This window comes from Cutaneotrichosporon cavernicola (assembly GCF_030864355.1).
Source record: "Cutaneotrichosporon cavernicola HIS019 DNA, chromosome: 1".
NCBI classification, from domain to species: domain Eukaryota; kingdom Fungi; phylum Basidiomycota; class Tremellomycetes; order Trichosporonales; family Trichosporonaceae; genus Cutaneotrichosporon; species Cutaneotrichosporon cavernicola.
In genome coordinates, this window is record NC_083393.1 from 1,477,364 (window position 1) to 1,498,846 (window position 21,483).

Consider the following 21,483-nt stretch of genomic DNA (forward strand, 5'->3'; position numbering starts at 1 on the left):
GGGGACTCTCCTTCTGAGGGACGACCAAGGTAGGCCATGTTGACGTGGGCTGAGTTTGAGGCGCTGCTTGGGGCGATGGAGGGGAGGCGCGTGCGTAAAGTGCTTGGACTGGGTGAGGTTTGATGTGAATCTTGAGTGATTATGCGCTCAAGCTCAATTGATTGTCCAAACTAGGTCCAATTCAGTTCAAGCTAGGGTAAACTGAGAGGTTGACGGTTCTTTAGGCCTAGGGTGGTTTCGACTTCTTTGAATCCTATGAATCCTGGAGGATTAAGGCGACGTGGCTTGATCCAAAACCGCGACTGGCTAATCTGGGGAAGCTTGAACCGTTGTTGGCTCGGGGAATGTACGAAATGTGATCCGAGAGCAAAGGAACCCGGAGTGAGATGATGAATAGAAGGGAACAAAGCACGACGCGACGCGTCCGTGTTCGAGATGAGGGCGTGGAAGAGTATGGATATGAGAGACGAGAGATGATCAAATATAAAGGAGAAGGAAGAGAATGAGGAAACGCGTCGTTTGGGGGTGGCTTGGCTGTGGTACCCGTTGTGAATGACGGGAACAGCTGATCCAGTTTGTTCATAACCGCGTAGTTTACAGTCAGTCCATCAGGCCATCAGACGAAAGTGACGTGACGTGACTGCGGAAAGGCAAGGAAGGGAGCAAGTTTGGATGAACCACTGACTGCATGACTGTTAAACACGTCTGGTCAAAGGGTAAGTCGGGAGGTAGGGTTACTAGTTACTATTACAATAAATTAACTGCTGTTGGTCTGCCCCTTACTTCAGGTTTCGCGGAACAGACCCATATTAGCCAAGACTATTTGAATCATAGACCAAACCTCTGCTCGGCAGTGATTTACCCTGCATCGCCATACAACACTTACTTGTCCCTCACCTTCCTCTATTCCTCTCCTTCTTGAAATCTCCCTTCATATCCATGATGCATTCTGTATCCCAGGTATCATCTGCCGCCTTGCCCGGCCTGCCAATCTGGTCATCGGGTGCACGGTACGTATAGTGTACATGCATATGTACAGTGCGCACGGTTGAGGCTGCCCCCACAGCATTGCGTTCCCACCTGGAGTAACGCGCCTACTTTCCTCTTATCGCATGCCTCTCGACATACCACCATGGTCACTTAATGATAAGCCTAAATGTCTAGTGAGACACGTGAGCTTTAGGCCTGTTGGTCAATATAAACGGAAGCAAATGGGCTGCATTGCGCGCTCGCATGTTTGATCGATGACACCAGCCGCGTGGAACGCGAACCTCGCGAACTTGTCCCTACTGACTGGCTGGCGCCGACTGGCTGACAGGGACGACCGAGAATGGCGCACTGCCAGCAGTTAGCAGTTTGCCACTGAGTGGGGTGGCCTGAGGCTGAAAGCGGGGTTGGACGGGCCGGTCGGGAAGTAATTCCACGCCGATGATTAAGGGCAATCATGGCCAAATCCAATGGGGCTTATTAGACTTTTCTAAAGCAAGGCCATTAGGTCAATAACAGTCACTACACTGGTTGGAGCATGGAGCACTTAACACTTGGCTGGCGCACCCCCGCCCCCCGTCATTCCACCTAACCTCCCCACCTAGACTTGCTCTCCATCTACTCAACCTCTTGACTTGAAACAGTCTGGTCTTAACACTTCGACTTTCTCATCTTCTCACTCTCCTGATCCTCACTTGCATTTTCTCATCCATCTCTATCCATCACCATATAATACTTTTCTCCGCCACTCCACACTCGTTGACAACACCCCATCAACAATGTCTGTAAGTCACAGGCCCCAAGCACCACTATCACCATCGCTTCCCTCCAACGCGACAAAACGCCACGGCCCAACTTGGGACATTCCTCCACATCTAGTCCTTTCCTACGTCCTTGTCTACAGACTGACTCTTCTCACAGGCTGCCGCCCCCGCCGCCGCTGCTCCTCCTAAGGACTTCCTCTCGGGCCACCCCGGTCACCTGTAAGTTGCTGGAGTGGGCCCCGAATTATCAACAACGTGCGCACAGGTGCTGACATTGACATTGTCTGCGCGCTCTCTCCATCCCGTCTCATCTTTCCTCATCCTTCCGACGCACCTCGACCAACCATTGACCCAAATGCCGATCGTCCCTTCCTTGGCCCTGTTCCCACGACACGTACAATACCCGCGATTGTTTGTTCACCCCGCGGTCGCCGCACACATCGTAACATCGCCAAACGAACCCTCCTTCCTTCCCTGCTTGTGTTTTGACCACGCAGCGATGAGCACCAGACCGAGATCCTCGCCCAATTCCGTAAGGAGCTCGTCGAGGAGGGCCTGATTCCCGCCGACATGGAGAAGGCGAAGAACGAGGTCGTCGGATACGACCGTTACGACGACAAGACGCTTCTCCGCTTCCTCCGCGCACGCAAGTTTGACCTTGTCAAGGCCAAGCTCATGTGGGAGATTAACGAGAAGTGGCGCAAGGAGTTCGGTACCGACGAGATTGCCAAGTGAGTGTGACGGACGCAAGCTGTGCCACGGAGCGATCGCAAAGCAGACGCGCGAATCGATAGGAGATGAGGAGACTGGTCTCGCATTCCGATCTGTGGTTCCAGAGCCTGGAGTCGCTTACGGCGGCTGGCTCGCATTAGAACCTGCTTCTTGCGAGTGCGAGCGTTGCGGGTCGCGAAACTTCCACAAACCGGCTTTGGCTTCGTGGACGAAACGTCTGGGAACCGCGCTAACCCCAGGAACGGCTTCCCATACCCCGAGGCCATCGAGGTCGACAAGTACTACCCACAGTTCTACCACAAGACGGACAAGGACGGACGGCCAGTCTATATCGAGCAGATGGGCAAGCTCGACATCACTGCGCTCTACAAGGCCACCACCCAGGACCGTCAGCTGCACCACTTGGTGGACGAATACGAGCAGTTCCTCGGCAAGCGTCTTTCCGCGTGCTCGGAGGAGGCCGGCCACCTCATTGAGACGTCGTGCACCATTCTCGACCTCAAGAATGCTGGTATCTCGACCTTCTACAAGGGTGAGTTGTATCACGACAGAGGTAGCTGACAACAAAGTCAAAGACTACGTGTCGGCCGCATCGACAATTGGCCAGAACTACTACCCCGAGACCATGGGTTTCATGTTCATCATCAACGCTCCTTACCTCTTCTCCACAGCCTGGTCTATTATCAAGCCGTGGCTCGACGAGGCAACGCAGCGCAAGATTCACATCCTCGGCAGGAACTACAAGGCCGAGCTGCTGCAGTACATTCCGGCCGAGAACCTCCCGGTCGACCTTGGAGGTACCTGCCAGTGCCCTGGCGGGTGCTCGCTGTCCAACGCTGGACCGTGGAACAAGACTCTGGCGACGGCTTAGAATTGGTTATGATTTGTAGGCATGCAGGCGATACTGCGTTAGCTCATGGGTCTTGCTCATGCATGGTTCATGGCCTTGCTTGTGTCCCAAGTGCGCGCCGGGCATGGGTATGGGACCAAAAGATCCGTACCGACCCTTGCTGTTTATCACTGGGGCACGTATCTTACCGGCCAAACCAATCACCTGCCACTTGCACTGGCCGTCCAGGAACGTTGATCACAAACCCGGCCATTCATCACTACATCACTACATCACTACCTAATATCTCAAACAGGACTAACAAACAAACACTACTGTGGCTCTCTGGAGCTTACACCTTGGGTATTGCACAACTGAATTACGATTAGTTGGCACTTTTAGCCGCCGGGACGGTGCTCGTCGTTGTCGCTCCCCCTGTCCCTGCGCGTGCGTTGTGCGCCGGAAAAGGGCTTGACGTCAGTGTCCCTGCGCCTCTGGACGACGCCTCCAAAGACGGGGTTGGGCTTAAATTTGAGGGGCGGCGACGGCGAGCGCTCCTTCTTGGAACCACGAGTGCGCGAGGTGAGCATAAAGTTGAACGTCTCGATGCGCAGGGCAGGGTTGTATGCCTTCTCGATGTCGCCAGGCTTGGGGGGACGCGGCTGACGGTGCGTGTGCTCGTAGATGCCGCACTTGTTGCAGAGCTGGGGTGAGTAAAATAAGGCAGGCGGAAGACTCACGCTCGTCTCCTGCTGGATGTGGCTGCGGCGCCACGTCTTGGCACCCGGGCGGGCGGTGTGGCACTGTGCGCAGATGCGGATACAGCGCGTGTGGACCTTGACGGTGCAGTCCCACGTCCAGAAACATTCGTCGTCCCAGAAACCGCGCTTGTCGCGGTAGTCGTGGGGCACCGGGTTTTTCAGGTCCAGGACGATTGGGCTCCACTGCCGAATAGCATTGTGGTAGCAAGGGTAGACCAGGTCGACAGTGAGCTGGGAAAACTGGTCAAGTGCGACACCCGTGGCGCTGCGTTTCCGGGCAACAGGGTTATGGCGGGCACGCCCATGGACCGTGCCAGGGCGCACGGGACCAGAGCCCATGGGTATGTTGGAGGGCCCCGGGCTAGGGGACTGGCTGCGAGCGAATGAGTGACGGTACTCGCCCGGCACGTAGGGCAGGTTGGTGCGAGCAGGACTAGGGCTCGTGTCGACGCTCATCTCAGAGTACGCGGGAGTCGCGAGGCGGTAGCGATCCTCTCTCCAGGAACCGGCCTGCAGATTGTCGTTGTACATTGAGGCGGGGTTTGGGCAACTCCACTGATCAAACGTGGCACCGGGAGGTACCGTGTTCTCGAGCGAGGAGGCGAGCTCGGCGCCGGGGGAAGTATACGGCGACGGGTTCGCGTAGCCTGGCATAGTTGGAGCCGAGTGGGCGTGCGGAGCGAGCGTGGCCCGGATCTGGCCTGGCGGCGTTGTCGGCACGGGGACTGGGAGAGGAGTTGCGACTCTCGACCAGCTGGGAGTTAGGTCTGGAGTAGGGTAATAGTTGTCGTTGAGGCCGAGGATGCCCTGGGTAACAACCGTGGAGCTGTACTGCGCGGTTTGGTGGTAGTGCGGGGCGAAGTATCCATCTCTGGGGAGGGTGGAGGAGCTCTGAGTCAGCTGGATTGGCTGCTGCCAGGCCAGGTGGTTGAGTGGAGCAGTGTCCATCTCCATGTAACCGGCCGACTCGTCGTCGCTTTCGTAGCGCACGGGACCTGGGCTCGGCGAACGCGAGATCTGTGCCGGCGAGATACTGTGCGTGTCCCATCGGTTGTTCATGTGGCGGTATGGCGACGTGCCGGGCGACCTGGTCGAATACGAGCGGGCCGGCGACGTGTCGTGGAGCACATGGCGCCTGGGGTCAGCTCATTGCCATCAAAATCTCTTACTCGGACGACGTCTTCTCATGGCGCATATGGCGCATCATGTTTTTGGCGAGTGTGATGGGAAGGCCAAAGGGTTGGGACGCGTCGGGGGGGGTGTTCAAGGGGGTGGATGCCTCAGTGAGGGCTGGGTCGATTTCAAAGTCGTTGTTGACCAGCTGTTCCGGGGGAATGTACGTGGCGGCGTCGGTGCCAGCTGCACTCTCGCCAACTACAGGCGTGGCGGGTTGGATTGCCAAGCTGGGGACGGACAGGCCAAGGGGCGAGCGGAGAGGGGAGCGGAGGGGCGGGTTCCGCTCAAAGTTCTGAGCAAGGCGTGTGTACGGCGTGTACGGAGTGGTAACGTCGACGCCGTCGAAGATTTCGCCTATGGAGGGGAGGTTCTCTTTGAGGTTGAGAGGAGGGGGAGCCCGCTTCGAGGGTGACGAAGACTCGGCGACAGAGATGACAGGCAACGTCACGGAAGAGGGGAGGGGATGGTCGCCATTAATGTCCATAGCCTGGCATCAGCCTGGGTGATGGAAAAAAAGTGGGCGTGATTGAGAGGCGTAAGAGGGTTGCACCATCAAACAATGGTCGATCACCGCCACTTATACCCAAGGAGGGTGGGAAAAGTAACGGTGACGGTTGAGTCACGGGGTGATTGGGTGGAAGGGGGGTGGTTGGGGTGATGGTACTCACTGTTCGATTGAATCGGTGAGGGTGCGTGCGGGGAAGAGAGGAGAGGGCTGGGCGGTACGCGTCTGGGTCGGTTAGCAGATGTGTTTGGCGATGAATGGGCTGCCACTCGCGCCAATTAGCGACGAGTGCTTGCATGATTCCTGTGGGGGGGGGGACGGGGGGAGGGAGTAGGAGTGGAGAGCGATCCTCGTGGGTGATGGGAAAGTATTTAGCTTTAGCAGGTAGCGTAATTGCGGGGGATGGCGGGTGCACAGTCGTAACTCACAGGAATACACAATAAAGTGCGATTATGTGAGCGCCACTCGTCGTGGGATGGGGCGAGAATTGGATGCGAGCAGTGGCAGTGGCGTGAAAGGGTGTGTGCGTTCAATTCATCAAGAGGGTAGTGTCGTACACAGAGTAGATCACAAGTGATTGACAGGACTAGACAGTCGTGTACAGTATGCGCAGGGTGGGGGGGAAGTAAGGAGACGATGGAGAGATGGAGGAAGAGGCTGTTGGTCAAGATGATGGGCGCAACGATGATCCATCAGACTGCTTTATAACCCCTCCTGCCTGACTGCCACTGTATACCATCGCTCAGCGCACGTCCGGGTGGTACAACCAGCCACTGGAGGGCTCACCGCGAGCCCCGCGAAGCGTGTACACACCATTGTCCGGTCTGTGCGTGCCCCTTTGCGCCGACGCCTTTGTCCATCACGGGGTGAAGCGGACGGTTTGAGGGGGGGCCAGAAAGCAGATTGCCTGTAGGCCCGTGCGAGCCCCACGGCGCCGCCTCCGCGCTTGACGGGATGCCGCTCAAACGGGGGGTGTTGGGCGGTTCTGCCTCGTGCCCGAAAAAGCACTTACTCCGACGCTCGGGCCCCACAGGGATTACCTGGGGGCTGGTGCGGGGCGCGTGATGCGGCAATGGCCGAGGGCCAATAGATCGAGTGTGTTGTGCTATGTAGAACTAGGGTCAAGTGTCTCAATCATGTCAGAAGTGCAGTTTTGTGATGATCAGTAGAGGGTGAGCATGGGTGCGAGTGCAAAGCAAAAGGGATGATGGTGCGAGGTGGGAAGAGGTTGAGACCGTGTGAATTGGTAGTGGAGTGGCGGGGGGTATGGTGGCGGTGACCGGCGGTAAGCTGGGCACGAGCCGAGAAATCAGTGATTTGTGGCGGTGGGTGGCGCTTTGCCCAACTCGCCCACACCTCACCCACCTCTCTCTCTCCAGACCAACGGCACGCTGGACAAGGGGACCCGCTCATCAGAGGGTATAGAAGCATGGCCGTCTTGGTGTTTGTCATCCATCCTTTGGGTATGGGAGCCGAGCTATTCAACAATGTGTCCGACGCGTCGAATGGGCTCAAGGGACCGGGCTGCGTCCCGAGAGCGTTGCTTCGGTGGCTTGGTGGCTGATGATGGTGCCTCTTGACGGAATTGGTATTGTCACCCGGCACGTTCGCTGGTTCTCCCGAGCGTCATCGAGCAATAGCCAAGTGTCTGATCGGGGCACGTCGGAGAACGAGGTCAACAATTCCCAACGACGCATTGAGAAGCAGACGTGAGATCGTGAGATTGTGAGATGCGTGAGAATGCTTCGGTGGCGCGTATTGGCGAGACATTTGGCGTTGCCGAGAATGCCTCAATTGTCAGCGCGTCAGAATCAATTCTATCGTCTACGAAGTGGAACACGAAGAGAGAAGGGGTTTGGAAGGACTGCACGGGCGCGTGGGTGACGCGATGCACCTAGATCAGCGGATCACTGCATGAGAGTGACAGCCATAATGGTGAATGTTGAGAGCGAGTGAATCGTCTTCTTTCCACAGTTGCGAGGTTGTATGAGTCCTCATGATCCAGTCGAGTTATTGTCTCTACTGACCTGCATCAAGCACCCCACTCACCAAAGTGGCACCGTGGCGTGGGGGAACCAGACCAAAACCGATGAGATCATTCAGGTCACGTGGCGTTACCTAAGCCTGTCGGGGTTTTGAGAATCCCAGTCCTTGTGGCTAAAATGACCAAATTGTACGTGTCATTTTATCGGTCATGGCTGAGGCGGATGCAAAATTGATTTGGTGGTCCAAACTGGTGGTCGTTGTGGTTGAGCAGACAGAGCTCGGCGCCGTGTGTCTAGCCCTCTCCATCCATCAACAAAAGTCGTGCGTCCGCCGTCACCCCCTCGACACTTGTGCTGACACAGCTCCTCCCGTCGACGTTCTCGCGCTCTTCGCTCTCCCCTCTTTTGCGTTTCCCGCATCGCGAACCACCGCGAACGAAATCCCCTCTCTTCCTTCGACTTTCGCGCACGACTTACAGGCAATGAAGGACCTCACCTCCGTTGAGACCCTGCCCATCCCCGCCGGTGTGACCGTCGCCGTTAAGGCGCGCAAGATCACTGTCGAGGGCCCTCGCGGCACCCTCGTCAAGAACGTCCGCCACGTTGCGATGGACATCCAGGTCGTGAGTGGACTTTGGAGGGCGAGGACCAAAGAGGGGCAGGCGGTGTGGGACAAGATGGCGAGGGAGAAGGGATGAAGGATGCTCGCGCGACGAACGATGGTGATAGGAAGTGGCCTGGCACGAACGGGCGCAAGATCTTCCCGGAGAGCGCAGATGGGCCAGGATTCAGTTTGAAGCAGACCGCGAGCCTGGTGGCAAACCTGCGAGCAGTGGCCTGTCTCGTCTCCCATCGTCTGTGTGGAGCGATCGTTCTCTCTGTTATGTGCACGGCGTTGAATGTCCCACCCGATCCTTGTCTCGTGACAGGAACAAACTTTTGCCGGAATCAAGCGCTAACCCCAGGTTGCCGACAAGGTTGTCTTCACCATCTTCCACGGTGGCCGCAAGCACGTCGCGTGCCTCCGCACCATCCGGTCGCTGGTTGAGAACATGATCACCGGCGTCACCAAGGGCTTCCAGTACAAGATGAAGCTCGTCTACGCGCATTTCCCCATCAACGCCATCCCCGCTGCCGACGCCCAGTCGATCCAGATCCGCAACTTCCTTGGCGAGAAGATTGTGCGCGAGTGCCCCATGCTCGAGGGCACCACCGTCAAGCTCTCGGACGTCAAGGACGAGATCATCCTTGAGGGCAACGACATCGAGAAGGTGTCCCAGTCCGCTGCGTCGATCACCGACAAGTGCCGCGTGAAGCACAAGGATATCCGCAAGTGAGTAGCCACGAATGTCAGTCAAAAGACTGTGCTGACCCTAGGTTCCTTGACGGTATTTACATCTCGGAGCGCACCAACGTTGTCCAGGACGAGTAGAGGGCTTGGGACATGGTTGCCGAGGAGTAGTGGCACGATGTACCATCATTTGCACTTCGGGAGGGGTAGAGGAGATTGAGACAAGGACAGGGGGGAGAGAGGAGGGAGAACGTGATAGACCGACAGGATTGGAGAGCAGAGGACGAGGGCGGATCGGAAGCCGGTATGGAGGCAGTGTCCTACTGAAGTCAGCAAGGGGGAGCCATGGTGGACGACCAGCGAGCGGCATTGAGATGCTACCATTGAGCAGCTGTGGAGGCGGAAAGGGTGTAAAGGACCCTATGCGGCCTCGTCTGGAGAAGCCGACGCAGACCGACAGCTACGGTCATTGACGGGCTCGGGGTCTGCTCGGTGTGCGTTTGGCTCATGGATTGCTGAGGCAGGCGGCGCGTCCACCGCGCCACCGGCGAGCTGAGAGTCGACATTCTCAACAAGCATGCTCTTGACTGCTCTGACATCGGACATCCATCGGCCGTGATATAAAGATGTCAACGGACGCGACGTCGGGCCCCGTAGATACGTCGGGCCCCATCAGCGCCACCGGGGAAGTTAGATGTCCAGGCCGGAAACCGCCGTGTTGGCCGGTGGGCAGAGGCAGAGTGAGGCACGGGCCACCCGCGTTTGCTTCCTCGTCTCATCAGTTTGTGCCTACTGACAATGAATGTCAACAACACTCAAACCAATCAGCTGATGGTCGGTTTCAACTATTGCACTTTGAGCCAACAGACATGACATGCCGTGACATCCATTCTATACCAAGGCGGAAGGAACGGCGACAAGAACTTAATCTCCATTCTTCCGACAGCGCGTCAAGCTCAACCGGTAGCGGGTCAAGCTCAAATGTTGAATGGCTGGCGGCAATTGACGCACCAACACAACTCAAGCGCGTGTTTGATGTTTACGCCGCGTTCGCCGTAACCACATGTGTTGTTGATTGCGCGATTGCGCGATCCACAGTTCCGTAACCTTGTTCTCGTTGCATCAGCTCATCAGCTCATCAGCTCATCAGCTCAACAGCTCATCAAGCAGTTCAAGTCGACGAGCTATATCAACCCTCCTTGACACTTCTTTGACATACATCCCCCCCCCCCCCATCTCACCAACTCACCATCTCACAACATGCTCCTCTTCCCCATCCTCCGCTTCCTCGCACTCGCAGCCACGGCGGCCGCCGAGCTCCGCGTCGTCCCCGAGCCCACATCCCACTCGGAGGGCAACACCACGCTCTGCCTGCACCCCTCCTTCAAGATCAAGATTGAGGGCGGTTCGGCCGCCGACCTCTCCCAAGCCGCCAAGACCGTGCAGGACCGCCTGACTAGCGCGCCGCTCTACCTCTCTCCGACTCATGGATCCGAGTTCTCTTGTGGCGGCGAGCTCCGCTCCCTCGTCCTCCGCTTCACTGGGCCGGCGAAGCCCATCGCGGTCCACGCGCAGGAACGTCTCGAGAAGCGCATCGAGAACGAGGCATACACCCTCTCCATGCCAGTTAACGGCCCTGCTGTGATTACGGCACAGACCAGTATCGGACTCTACCGCGGCCTCACTACTTTCGAGAACCTCCTGTACTCGTCTCTTCCGGGTCCCAACAACGGCGACAACGGCCACCATGGCAATGGCCACAAGGACAAGCGCGGTAAACCCAAGAAGCAGGTATATGCGCCGTTTGCACCTTATGAGATCAAGGACCGCCCTGCTTTCGGGTGGCGCGCGGTGCTTCTCGACTCGAGCCGGCACTATTTGCCCCTTGATGTGATCAGGCGTCAGATCGATGCTATGGCGGCCGTCAAGATCAACGTCTTCCACTGGTGCGTCTGACTATCCATCCCCCTCTCTCCACCCCCTCTGACCACAGGCACATTGTCGACTCGCAGTCGTTCCCTCTCAAGTTCAGCGGCGAGCTCGGCGCCCTGGCCGACAACGCTGCTTACTCCCCCGCCAAGATCTACACCGAGGACGACGTGCGCCGCATTGTCGACTACGCCGGTGCCCGCGGCATCGACGTCGTGATCGAGATCGACACGCCTGGCCACACCGCCGCTGTGTACAACACTTTCCCAGAGCTGATTGCTGGCTTCGTGCGCCACCCATGGAGTGTCTGGGCCAACGAGCCGCCTAGTGGGCAGCTGCGTTTCGCGGACCCCGCCACGATCAGCTTCACCCGCAAGATGTTCAAGCAGACTCTTGGCCTGCTCAAGTCGCCCTACTTTGGAACTGGAGGTGACGAGATCAACGCCGTGTGCGTGAGCAATGACACGCAGACGGCGGACATCTACGCCGCCAACGGATGGTCATTCAACTTTACCACAAAGGAAGAGAGTGACGCGACCCTCAGTGCCGCCCTCCGCCCATTCACGGAACAGACGCACGAGGTCATCCGCGAGATTGGGCGCACTCCAGTGGTGTGGGACGAGATGGCGATCGAGTTCGACAGTGGTATCGGTAACGACACGCTCATCCAGGCGTGGCGTGGTCCCGAGTCCACGGCCGGCGTGATCAACAAGGGTTTCCGCGTCATCATGGCCGACTACAACTACTTCTACCTCGTGAGTACCAACCAAAACTCTCTTCTGACTCCAGGACTGCGGCCAGGGCGGCTGGGTGACTGGTGACCCCGAGAAGGCCAAGACGGGCAACATCAACTCGTGGTGCGACCCGTACAAGACGTGGATGAAGGCGCTGTCGTACGACCCGTACCTGAACCTGACCAGCGACGCGCAGAAGGAACTCGTGGTTGGCGGCCAGGCGTCGCTGTGGGCCGAGCAGACGGATGCCAACAACATCGAGGCACAGCTTTGGCCGCGTGCCGCTGCTTTCGCCGAGGTGTTCTGGTCTGGCGGAGGCGAGAAGGGATTCCCGCGGGACCCGGTCACCGCTGCCGGTCGCATGCACGATGTGCGCTACCGCCTCGACGCACGCGGGATTCGCGCGGTGCCCATCCAGCCCGAGTGGTGTGCCATGCGCCCTGGAGAGTGTCTCCTTGAGTAAAGCCACAAAAGTTGGCAGAAAGGGTTAGTGTGCGCTGATAAGAAACTTGTGAATAATAAGCGCAATGAATAAAGTGAACCTGTTCGAGCAGCCGATACACCGACGAGATTCGTGGGGTGGTGGATCAGCTGGGTCAGATTGTTGGCGCGGTTGGAGGGCAGCTTTGTGAAAACAACTTGGTCAGGGGTCAGTGGGAAGCGGCGGCCACCCCTTCATATCCATCTTCCTAAGAGTCAGAGTCCTCGACTACTCGTGAGATGCTTGAGCCTCGCTCGACGGCGCAATGGTGTGGTGGAGATTGAGTGTAACAGGTTGACAATGGTTCGTGTTGTCAAGTGGCACTTGTTCCACATCCATAGCGGAACCAAATGTGTGCACGTTCCAAAGCAAGACGAGTTTTGGTCCCGCTCTTCACCCTGTGTAACACGAATGCACTGGAAGGTCCTCCAGCATATTCGCGGCTAGCAAATTTGATTCCGCTTACTAATGACGCATGAATCAGTCCAAGTACAAAAATCTCGGAGCAACATGCTCACCACACCCATCTCATCCAACCCCCAAACACCCCCACCACACCCACCTAGCATCAGTGAGTACACGCGTCCTCCCACACCTTCCACACCCTCTTCATGATGTTCAATGTAATTTGCGTTTGAAGGCTTCGGCCGTGAAACCAAACCTATGCCTAAACGACTGATACTCCAACCCCTCCTTCGCTGTCTTTGGACGTGCGCTGACTTCAGTGGCTGAGAAGAAGGAGAACCTCTTCCCAACGCTTGGTGACGTCGCGGCACACACCGAAGCGGTCGAGGACGTCAATGACGAGGACACCAAGGCGATCCGCGAGGTCGAGTCGCTCTGCATGCGCTGCCACGAGAATGGCACGACCCGCTTCCTCCTCACCACCATTCCCTACTTTAAGGAGATTGTCGTGTCGTCCTTTCTGTGTGACAGCTGCGGGTACCGCGACACCGAGGTCCAGCCTGCGGGCGAGATCCAGCGTGAGTTGACCGGGTTCATGAACTCAAAGCTCAAACTAACACGCAGCCAAGGGATGCGCATACACCGTGCACATGCTGTCACGCGCCGACCTTGACCGCCAGCTCGTCAAGTCCAACTGGGCGACTGTGACCATCCCCGAATTTCAGCTCACGATTCCTCCCGGACGTGGCCAGCTCACTACTGTCGAGGGCATCCTGCGCGACACTGTGCGCGACTTGGCAATGGAGCAGCCTGTGCGCCGCATAATGGACAAGGAGACGGCCGACAAGATTGACGCGCTGCTCGCACCCCTGCGCGACGCTCTTGACATGGAGGAGGGCGACGAGGGTGGTGAGGTCGGTCGCGATGGTCCAGCCATCATGCACGAGAGCGTGCACCACGACAGGCCGTTCAAGCCGTTCACCATCACTCTTGACGACCCCAGCGGTAACTCGTTCCTCGCGTTCAATGACTCGACCAACGATCCCCAGTGGAACATGCGCGCTTACAACCGTACGTTTGAGCAGAACGTCAAACTAGGCCTTGTCGCGGCCAAGGACGAGGATGAGGAGGAGACGACCAAGATCGCCAACGCCGACGAGTTTTACCACCGCCACCGCGCCAACGTCGTCGAGCACGACGTCCCAGTCCCCGAGGAGGTGTTTTCGTTCCCCGCGACCTGCAGCTCGTGCGGACACGAGCTCGAGACGCGCATGCAGCAGGTTCACATCCCCTACTTTGAGGAGGTGATCATCATGTCGTCGACGTGCCCGACCTGCGGTTACAAGGACAACGAGGTCAAGAGCGGAGGCAAGATCAAGCCGCTCGGCAAGAAGGTGACTCTCAAGATTGAAGCTGGCGACGAGGACGCTCTCTCGCGCGACATTCTCAAAAGTGACACGTGTGGCCTCGCGATTCCCGAGATCGACCTCGTCCTCCAGCCCGGCACGCTCGGCGGCCGCTTCACCACCGTCGAGGGCATCCTGAACGAGATTTACGACGAGCTCTCCACCAAGGTGTTCCGCACCGGCGACTCTGGAACGGCAGGTCACGCACAGGGCGAGATTGGCCAGGCGATTGTCGCTGGCGACCGCAACTTTGAAAAGTTCCTCCAGGGCCTCAAGGACGTCATGAACGTTAAGCACGACTTTACTTTGATCATCGACGACCCCCTCTCCAACTCCTACCTCCAGAACACGAATGCACCGGACCCCGACCCGGACATGACTATCGAGGAGTACGAGCGGTCGCAGGAACAGAACGACGACCTCGGCCTCAGCGACATGAAGGTCGAGGGTTACAACCCTGAGATCAAGGACAAGCTCTAAGCCTGCAGACCTGCGGTCATGCTCGCGAGGTTGCCTGTCTTTGCTCCTCTTCCTATTGTCTTGCTGGTCTTGACTCATAGCAAGTGCAGTACACAGCTGCACACTAGGTATAATATAGAATGCTAGACGCCTGTTGTATCATGCATCACTGCACGTCAAGGGTGGGGACTGGAAGCGTTTGTTTGGATCGCGTCTGACCCCGTATGCCCGCCGAGGTGAGATGGCTTTCGTGGCTCACTGATCACTGCTTACCAAGGGCCGACGACCACTGTTTGCCTGAGCAATGTATTTTGGCAGCCACTCTCCCCCCGGATCTATCTGCTCTATGAGCTGTACAAATAACGGTACGCGGTGGGTATTCTCTGACAACAAAAGGGGATCTTGGATTCTGAATCGGGAAGTAGAGTGACTTTAACCCATCCTTTTGTCTATTGTCTACGCCCCTCTCTCCCCTCACGACACAATAAGATCCCTCTGGATTCATAGTCTTGACTACCTTCCTCTCACTCACTCATCACTCACTCACTCTTCCATTCTACAAAGCCTGTCAACAATGAAGCTCGCCCTCGGCCTACTCTTTGCCGCCCTCGTCGCCGCCACGCCTGTCCCTAACGCCGACGCTGAGGCCGACGCTGCCGACGATGTCACCAAGCCCCGTCCCATGTTCCCTTGGGTTAAGCCGGTGCCCGGCAAGTGTATACAGATCTACTGCATTCGCGCGCCTTGTCTCCACAACTGCTGTGGTGAGCTGCTTCTTCCTCTGCTTCCTTCCTACTCCCTACATTCACTCCTCTCCATTCTCCCTCCCGTCCCTAAGATACCCACCTTGCCTCCCCTTTCCCCCAACCCCGCTGACACAAGGAGACGGCGCCCATTACTGCCCCATAGGCTACTCGTGCTTCGGCAACCCGAGGAGGTGCTGCCCTCCGGGCTGGTGGTGTGATGGTGAGAGCCGAGAAGGAAGGTACTGACTACAGCCCCTGGCGGCCCGCGCAACTGCAATATCGAGACCTGCTAAGCGAGAGGAAAGTACTACTGCTCAGAAGATGAAATCGTGTGGAGCGAGGTGGCGGCGTAGCGAGGCTGTGTAGTTTGTAACTGACCTCTTGACCCACGTCTAGATGTCAAAGACCGATTAACCAACCTCATTATGCCTGCCGATACATTCCGTGCAGTCAAACCTTATGACTGTAAGGTTTACAACGTAAAATGCTAATGTAACTGGAACATGTACTAGAACCTCACTTTACTGAGCAACCATACATAACCTAACTCTCCCGACGGTCATAACGGGACTCGTCGTCCTACCTGTACTCGTGTAGAATACTAGTTTGGGGATTATGCATGTCCGGTGATGCCAGTCGAGCTGCCGAACAATCCAGGCGCGGGTTGAGGCCTGGCGTCTCTAAGAGACCATCGAACCATTTGTGCCTGCATCAATAAACCCTTCCCTCCCACAATTCCCCTCTCCTTGTCGATTGTTGAACATCCACCATGTCTATCAAGCTCCTCCTCCTCGCCCTACCAGTCCTCGCCGCTGCAAAGCCCATCGCGAACCCCGACCCAAGAGTCATTCCATGGCCCAGTGTAGTAGAGCCCTCCAACCTTCCCAACCCCAATGGTCCGAAGAGTCCGCCCGTCCCCACCATGTCCCCCGTACCACCTGAGCCCGAGCCCGACCACCCATGGCCAGAGATAGACCCGCCCATAAAGGGTCACTGCGAGCGCGTAGAATGCCTCGACGTCGTAGGCCGCGGACCATGTCTCCAGGCCTGTTGCCGTGAGTCCCTACAGTTCTACCCCAGAGAAGCTGAACCCAGCCGGGGGAGAGTCGTACTGCTCCGCCGGAAGCTGCGCCGGTTCCGGATACTGCTGCCCTGTCGGTTGGTGGTGTGATGGTGAGTCTCGACTAGTTGCGTTAACCCAGCTCCCGGTGGACCGAGAGACTGTTCCAAGCAGGACTGTGGGTACGGTGATGTCGCCATGTAACAATGCATATCAAGGTCAAGCTGAAACGCACACAAAGCGACGTGAGACGTGATCGTGAGAGTGTTTTCGCACCCTGCATGTTCCTGTTCTAGGCTCTTTTCTTAAGCTCGGAACAGAACTTGGCGCGTAGTCAGATGATTCCACCGTTCCTGCTCCAGACGATACATAACAACGCTCTATTCTCAAGTTGGGAACAGAACTTTGCGCCTGGTCAGATGATTCCGCGGTTCCTGGTCTAGACGATACATAACAACCCACCGTTTCCAGCTGGTAGAACAGCATCGTAAACCATGAAGCTACTCACTATCGCCCTCGCCCTCGCCCTCCCTTTCGTCACCGCCACCCCCCTTCCCAACCCCAACCCCGAAGCGGACCCGAACCCGAGCCCGATAACAGGCGACGGGCCGCGCCCAACCACGCCCTTTGACGGACCAGAAGTGTTCCGTCCCAAGAAGGGCGCATGTACTCCGATTCAGTGCATCCGCGCGCCGTGTCTGAGCGCGTGTTGTCGTGAGTTGTCTCTACTCTATATCAGCTAAACCAGTGTCGGGAAAGCGCCACTGCACAATCGGCACATGCACGATTGTCAGGGGAGACGAAGTCTGTTGCCCGCCAGGCTGGTTCTGTCCTGAAAACGGCATCCCGATTCGCTGTCCCGGCAATGACTGCTGGCGCGGCGAGGATATGTAGAGTGGAGTAAAGTGGAACAGAGTAACAAGGTTGAACGAGTATGGATACCTGCCGTAACTGTGTCGCTGGGAAACGCGGGGCCTTGAGAGTTTGGTCATATTCCCCGCGAACGTGCCTCCCCCCCTCCCATACATATGGCTCGGAGCCGGTGTCGGATTCCCACATTAATCATGCGTGTCCTCTTCCTCTTCCTCGCCACCGCTGCGGCATCGCCGTACGTTCCCAGACAAGCTCCCCGGCCGTCCCCCAATCCCAACCTGCCAAGCTGGGTAACGGACCTCCCACGTCCCACCGCCGACGCGTCGCATTGCGGCCACCGTTGGGGAGATTGCCCAGACGCGATTGAGGATGATTGCTCTGGCGGCTGTTGTGGAAGTGAGTAGCAGCTGGTATTCAATGGTTTGTGCAGGCGCTGACCAAGACTTTTATTACCCAGAGAAAACGGCTTGCGATGGATACGCAAGGTGCATCGACACCACGGACGGGCAACGGTGCTGTCCCAAGGGCTGGATATGTGATGGTTCTACGCTCTAACATCTAGTTTCTATGTCATGGTTGCTCAGTGGCACCTAATAGCTTGTCGTTGTCCTGGACCCTACGACAGATGCCGTTTCTGGAAATTTCGCATGGTTTTAGGCAGTTAAATAGAAACGGGCTGTGCAGAATAATGTCTCACCATCTCTCCCATCCTGTTCAAACTGCCAACAAACTATGCGCATCTGCGTCCTCTCGACCATTGCGCTCGCGGCGCTTGTCTCGGCACACCCCGACCCCGACGCTGAGGCACTTCCCCCCACACCGCGCCCAACCTCTGGTGCTTGTCCGCGCATGGTGTGCCCGTTCCCCACTTGTGGCCGTCGGTGCTGCCGTGCGTCCCGAGTAGGACCAGCTGACTTGCTGACCCCAGCTGATGGCTGGCAGAGATGCCCAAAGGGCTGGATCTGCTACCAAGCCCTAAATGGTAGGATGTCGTGTTGCAGGGAGCCGTTCTGCCCCATATATCTTGGTCTCCATGGCGAAGAGTGACCCGTACATGGCTGGACGCTCTTTCCAAGTAGACATGACAGTATGCCTTCCTTGTCTAAGATCTGCCGTGTCGCTATTCATGCTTGGGAAACGGACGGTGGAAAATTCCGCTGGGCGAGCCGCGGTTCCCGAACTGCCACGAGCATAACTAGGCCCATAGTTGGGGCAACTCGAGCAATGGCGCAGGAACTAAACTGCAGAATAATGTACGAATACTCTACAATGTTCGTGGGAGGTTGTGGGAGCTTGAGTAACGTCTGGAAATGTGACTCAACCTTGCTCTGCCACTTGGCCCAGCTGCCACGACCCCCAAGTCGTCTCCATACCGTACATTGCATACTCCACTAGTACATAAGCGGCTTTTAGATCCATTGCACGGCGGCTAAAGTCAGTCTATCCGTCTTCATACTCACTCTTGTAATCGAAACACATGTACACCCCGCGAGTGTCCTTGTAGCACAGGGACCCTGGGGCGAGGCAAGCGTGCTTGCCGTCGTCTGTGTGAGCTCAACAAGATACAGTAGAACCCACCGCAGCAGCGGTAGCAGTAGTCCCTGGCGCACGGCGAGCGCTTGGTATTGCAGATCTCGCCTTCGGGCAGGAGCGGGGCTGGGTAACGCTTTTCTGGGATAGGTAACGGGAGGGAGGCCTCGACGGGGTCGTTGCGGGCCTCGGCGACGGCCCTCAAGTTTGCGGGAGCGGCGAGGGTGACTGCGGCCGCGGCGAGGATGGCGACACTGATGAGCATAGTTAGATGTTGGTAGATGGAGAGATCGACATTGATGCAGGTCCCAATATTTGTTTCAGATACGAGTTGCGCGTCGGTATCCAAGTGGTGCCCAGATTTCTCATGGGATGGTTACGAGAGTCGTACCGGAACTTTGTTCCAACGGGCCGTGCCTCAAGTTTGAACCTCCTTTCCCTTCACTTGATGTCATGTTTCGCGTCACATGAACAGATTCATCCCCCGGAATCCATCCCTCACACTTCCTCGGTCTGATTTACCACACTTCCTGGGCGCAATTATGCGGGCTCGTTGACTTGCGGGATCGGTTGCAACCTCGGCAGAGAGGGGTGTACGATACTGGGTCAAATTCGTGTCGGGAGAGCGAGCCACGGAATCTGATTCAGAGCTCTTGGAGCTCGAGATGTCGCTCTCATGCAGGCTGGGTGCGAGACGCGAGATCAGTTGTGGATGTATCCCAAACCTAATCGATCAGTAAGTCAGTGCGCTTCCGTGAGGCCACGGCGCATGGATTCTATACATGTGCGGTACGGTCTACCGTCTACTCCACCTCAGCCTACGCGGGCCTCCTGACTTGGGCTCGGGACTGCTCCAACCTACTCACTGCCGCCCTCTCTTAGTACACCTTGGTGTTCGCGTCCAGGTCCTTGAGCACGTTGGTACTCCGCTTCGTGTCAAGGAACAGCGATCCGAGCTCATCAATGTCAGACACGCCGACCTCTGTGCGGCCAGCCGTCTTGGCGAGAATGCTGGCTGGCGTGAGGAGCTGAAGAGCGTAGCGGAGCGAGCTCTTCTCGCCCTCGTCTGCGAGGCGGTCGAGTGCTTCAGGCGTGACAGCGATGCCCTCGACGCGCGTACGCGTGTCGACGACGCTGCGCACCTCGTCCCGACTGTACGGCTCCGTCTTGACGATCATGCACCGGTCGAGAAGGTCAACGGGGACGCCGTGGGGCGAGCGGATGCCGGCGCTGAAGCTGCCGTCGAACTCGGTGCCGCGGATGGTGCACACACCGCGGTTGCTCGCGAACACGACGTATGGCGAGAGAGGCGACTCGAGGGCACGGTTCAGGTACGTGAAGCACTCCATGTCAAGCATGTGCACCTCGTCAATGAAGACGACACCCGGCACGAGCTCGGCGACGCCCTGCTCGATGTACTTGTCAACCACCTTGTTGATCTCGCGGCGCAGCTTGTCCGTCACCTCCGTGCGCCCGCCCTTGACGAGCTGCCCCATCACACTCATAATGTCCTGTCCGCCCTGTGGGCGCGCGTTGGCCATGTCCAGGTCATGCAACGTCACATCCTGCACCAGCTCCTTGCGCTTGTGCACGTCGCCCTTGGGCAGTGGGACGTATTCCTCCGCCTCGAGGTCGTACTCGGTCGCGTACGCGTCCGACCGGCCTACGCGCTTGACCGCACCCGTGTTCGCCTCAATGTAGATGACGTCGCCCACTACCACACGCTCCTTCTGGATCGCCTCGTACACACTTGGGTCGAGACGCAGCTGCTTGGTGCCCTTGACTGTCTTGAGGCCAACAATCACGTGCGAGATTGTCTTGCCGTAGCCGCTGAGCGGGTTCTCTGCCTCGGAGGGCGTCAACTCAGTGACCTCGCCCTCGTAGACCTCCTTGGTCTCCTTGATGCGGAGGCCTGGGGTTAGCGTGAGTCTCAAGTGGATTAAGACTGGCGAAACTATTGGGGTCGGATATTAGGTCGGCTCTGGAATGCGCTGCTGAACGGAGTAGACCCCACAGCAGCGCCGCATCCAAGCCGGCCAGGAGGTGCCATCCACGAGCTTTCCTACCCTTTCCCCCCATCTCTTCAAGCGCTCAAACTCACCGATTGCTCGCCTGAAACAGCTGGAGAGCACCTCAGTCTTCTTCACCTCGCCAGAGTACACCTCGGAGCCGACGACCGCACAGAAGGGGACCTTGGACCCGAGTTCTTGCGATAACGCGACAGCGAGCGCGGTCTGATGTTAGCTAGGGTACAGGGTCACCAGGTCAACAGTGTTGCGCTGCCTACATGCGACACAGATGTCCTGCTCTCCCCCTTGGGATCTGCCTCGCCGAAGATGACCTGGAAGGCCTTCCCTTGCCTGACAATCGTGCCATCTTCGCCTCGCGACTCACCTTACCAGTCCCCGGCGGCCCAACAAGTAACAGCGGCCTCCCCGAATGCCTCCCCTGCCGCAGCAGAGCGAGATGCAGTCCGAGGGCCTCGCGCGCGTTCCGCTGCCCCACAAACCCCTGCGAACTCTCCATTGCCGTCCCGTCATCCGCGAGTCCCAACCCCTTGATGTGGGAGTGTGCCGCGATCCGGCTCTCGCGGTTGGCAGCGGGCGGAGGCGGCTGGGTAATGATGGTCCCTGGCTGTGCAGATGGTGCGGTCATGGTAAGATGGGTGGATGATGGATGGTGGATGGTGTTGACCTCATCGGTCAACTTGGTCCTCGGTGACAATCGAACTTCAGAGGTGGAGGTATTATTCTCAACTTTTTCTTCAATTTCTCCAACGCCGCCAGAAGCCGAAGTTGCAAAGTCAACCAACTCGCAACATCCAACAACC

General features: G+C 57.5%; 9 protein-coding genes across 9 annotated transcripts; 6 read left to right on the forward strand and 3 right to left on the reverse strand.

The window, feature by feature from the left end:
- Positions 1–1,766: 1,766 nt before the first annotated feature.
- On the forward strand, positions 1,767–3,354 carry SEC14 (uncharacterized protein; the record flags this gene model as incomplete). Its single annotated transcript, XM_060601444.1, has 5 exons — positions 1,767–1,772; positions 1,909–1,970; positions 2,249–2,482; positions 2,723–3,015; positions 3,053–3,354. 5 exons carry the CDS (start codon positions 1,767–1,769, stop codon positions 3,352–3,354), a joined length of 897 nt encoding a protein of 298 aa, XP_060453087.1.
- A 356-nt stretch (positions 3,355–3,710) lies between these two features.
- On the reverse strand, positions 3,711–6,052 carry CcaverHIS019_0105400 (uncharacterized protein; the record flags this gene model as incomplete). Its single annotated transcript, XM_060601456.1, has 4 exons — positions 3,711–4,016; positions 4,053–5,208; positions 5,243–5,736; positions 5,918–6,052. The coding sequence occupies 4 exons, from the start codon at positions 6,050–6,052 to the stop codon at positions 3,711–3,713; spliced, it is 2,091 nt and encodes a 696-aa protein (XP_060453088.1).
- A 1,864-nt stretch (positions 6,053–7,916) lies between these two features.
- Positions 7,917–9,171, forward strand: RPL9B (uncharacterized protein; the record flags this gene model as incomplete). The annotated part of the gene is made up of 5 exons (XM_060601467.1): positions 7,917–7,927; positions 8,016–8,061; positions 8,219–8,362; positions 8,705–9,072; positions 9,117–9,171. 5 exons carry the CDS (start codon positions 7,917–7,919, stop codon positions 9,169–9,171), a joined length of 624 nt encoding a protein of 207 aa, XP_060453089.1.
- A 1,119-nt stretch (positions 9,172–10,290) lies between these two features.
- Positions 10,291–12,156, forward strand: NAG1 (uncharacterized protein; the record flags this gene model as incomplete). Its single annotated transcript, XM_060601478.1, has 3 exons — positions 10,291–10,976; positions 11,024–11,714; positions 11,749–12,156. 3 exons carry the CDS (start codon positions 10,291–10,293, stop codon positions 12,154–12,156), a joined length of 1,785 nt encoding a protein of 594 aa, XP_060453090.1.
- A 528-nt stretch (positions 12,157–12,684) lies between these two features.
- ZPR1 (uncharacterized protein) lies at positions 12,685–14,465 on the forward strand (the record flags this gene model as incomplete). Its single annotated transcript, XM_060601489.1, has 3 exons — positions 12,685–12,745; positions 12,900–13,157; positions 13,204–14,465. 3 exons carry the CDS (start codon positions 12,685–12,687, stop codon positions 14,463–14,465), a joined length of 1,581 nt encoding a protein of 526 aa, XP_060453091.1.
- Positions 14,466–15,018: 553 nt separating this feature from the next.
- On the forward strand, positions 15,019–15,483 carry CcaverHIS019_0105440 (uncharacterized protein; the record flags this gene model as incomplete). Its single annotated transcript, XM_060601500.1, has 3 exons — positions 15,019–15,208; positions 15,330–15,410; positions 15,443–15,483. 3 exons carry the CDS (start codon positions 15,019–15,021, stop codon positions 15,481–15,483), a joined length of 312 nt encoding a protein of 103 aa, XP_060453092.1.
- A 476-nt stretch (positions 15,484–15,959) lies between these two features.
- On the forward strand, positions 15,960–16,454 carry CcaverHIS019_0105450 (uncharacterized protein; the record flags this gene model as incomplete). The annotated part of the gene is made up of 3 exons (XM_060601511.1): positions 15,960–16,245; positions 16,286–16,363; positions 16,393–16,454. 3 exons carry the CDS (start codon positions 15,960–15,962, stop codon positions 16,452–16,454), a joined length of 426 nt encoding a protein of 141 aa, XP_060453093.1.
- A 2,078-nt stretch (positions 16,455–18,532) lies between these two features.
- Positions 18,533–18,918, reverse strand: CcaverHIS019_0105460 (uncharacterized protein; the record flags this gene model as incomplete). The annotated part of the gene is made up of 3 exons (XM_060601522.1): positions 18,533–18,552; positions 18,584–18,667; positions 18,702–18,918. 3 exons carry the CDS (start codon positions 18,916–18,918, stop codon positions 18,533–18,535), a joined length of 321 nt encoding a protein of 106 aa, XP_060453094.1.
- A 613-nt stretch (positions 18,919–19,531) lies between these two features.
- Positions 19,532–21,308, reverse strand: RVB1 (uncharacterized protein; the record flags this gene model as incomplete). The annotated part of the gene is made up of 3 exons (XM_060601533.1): positions 19,532–20,565; positions 20,755–20,887; positions 21,048–21,308. 3 exons carry the CDS (start codon positions 21,306–21,308, stop codon positions 19,532–19,534), a joined length of 1,428 nt encoding a protein of 475 aa, XP_060453095.1.
- Between the last annotated feature and the right edge of the window lie 175 nt (positions 21,309–21,483).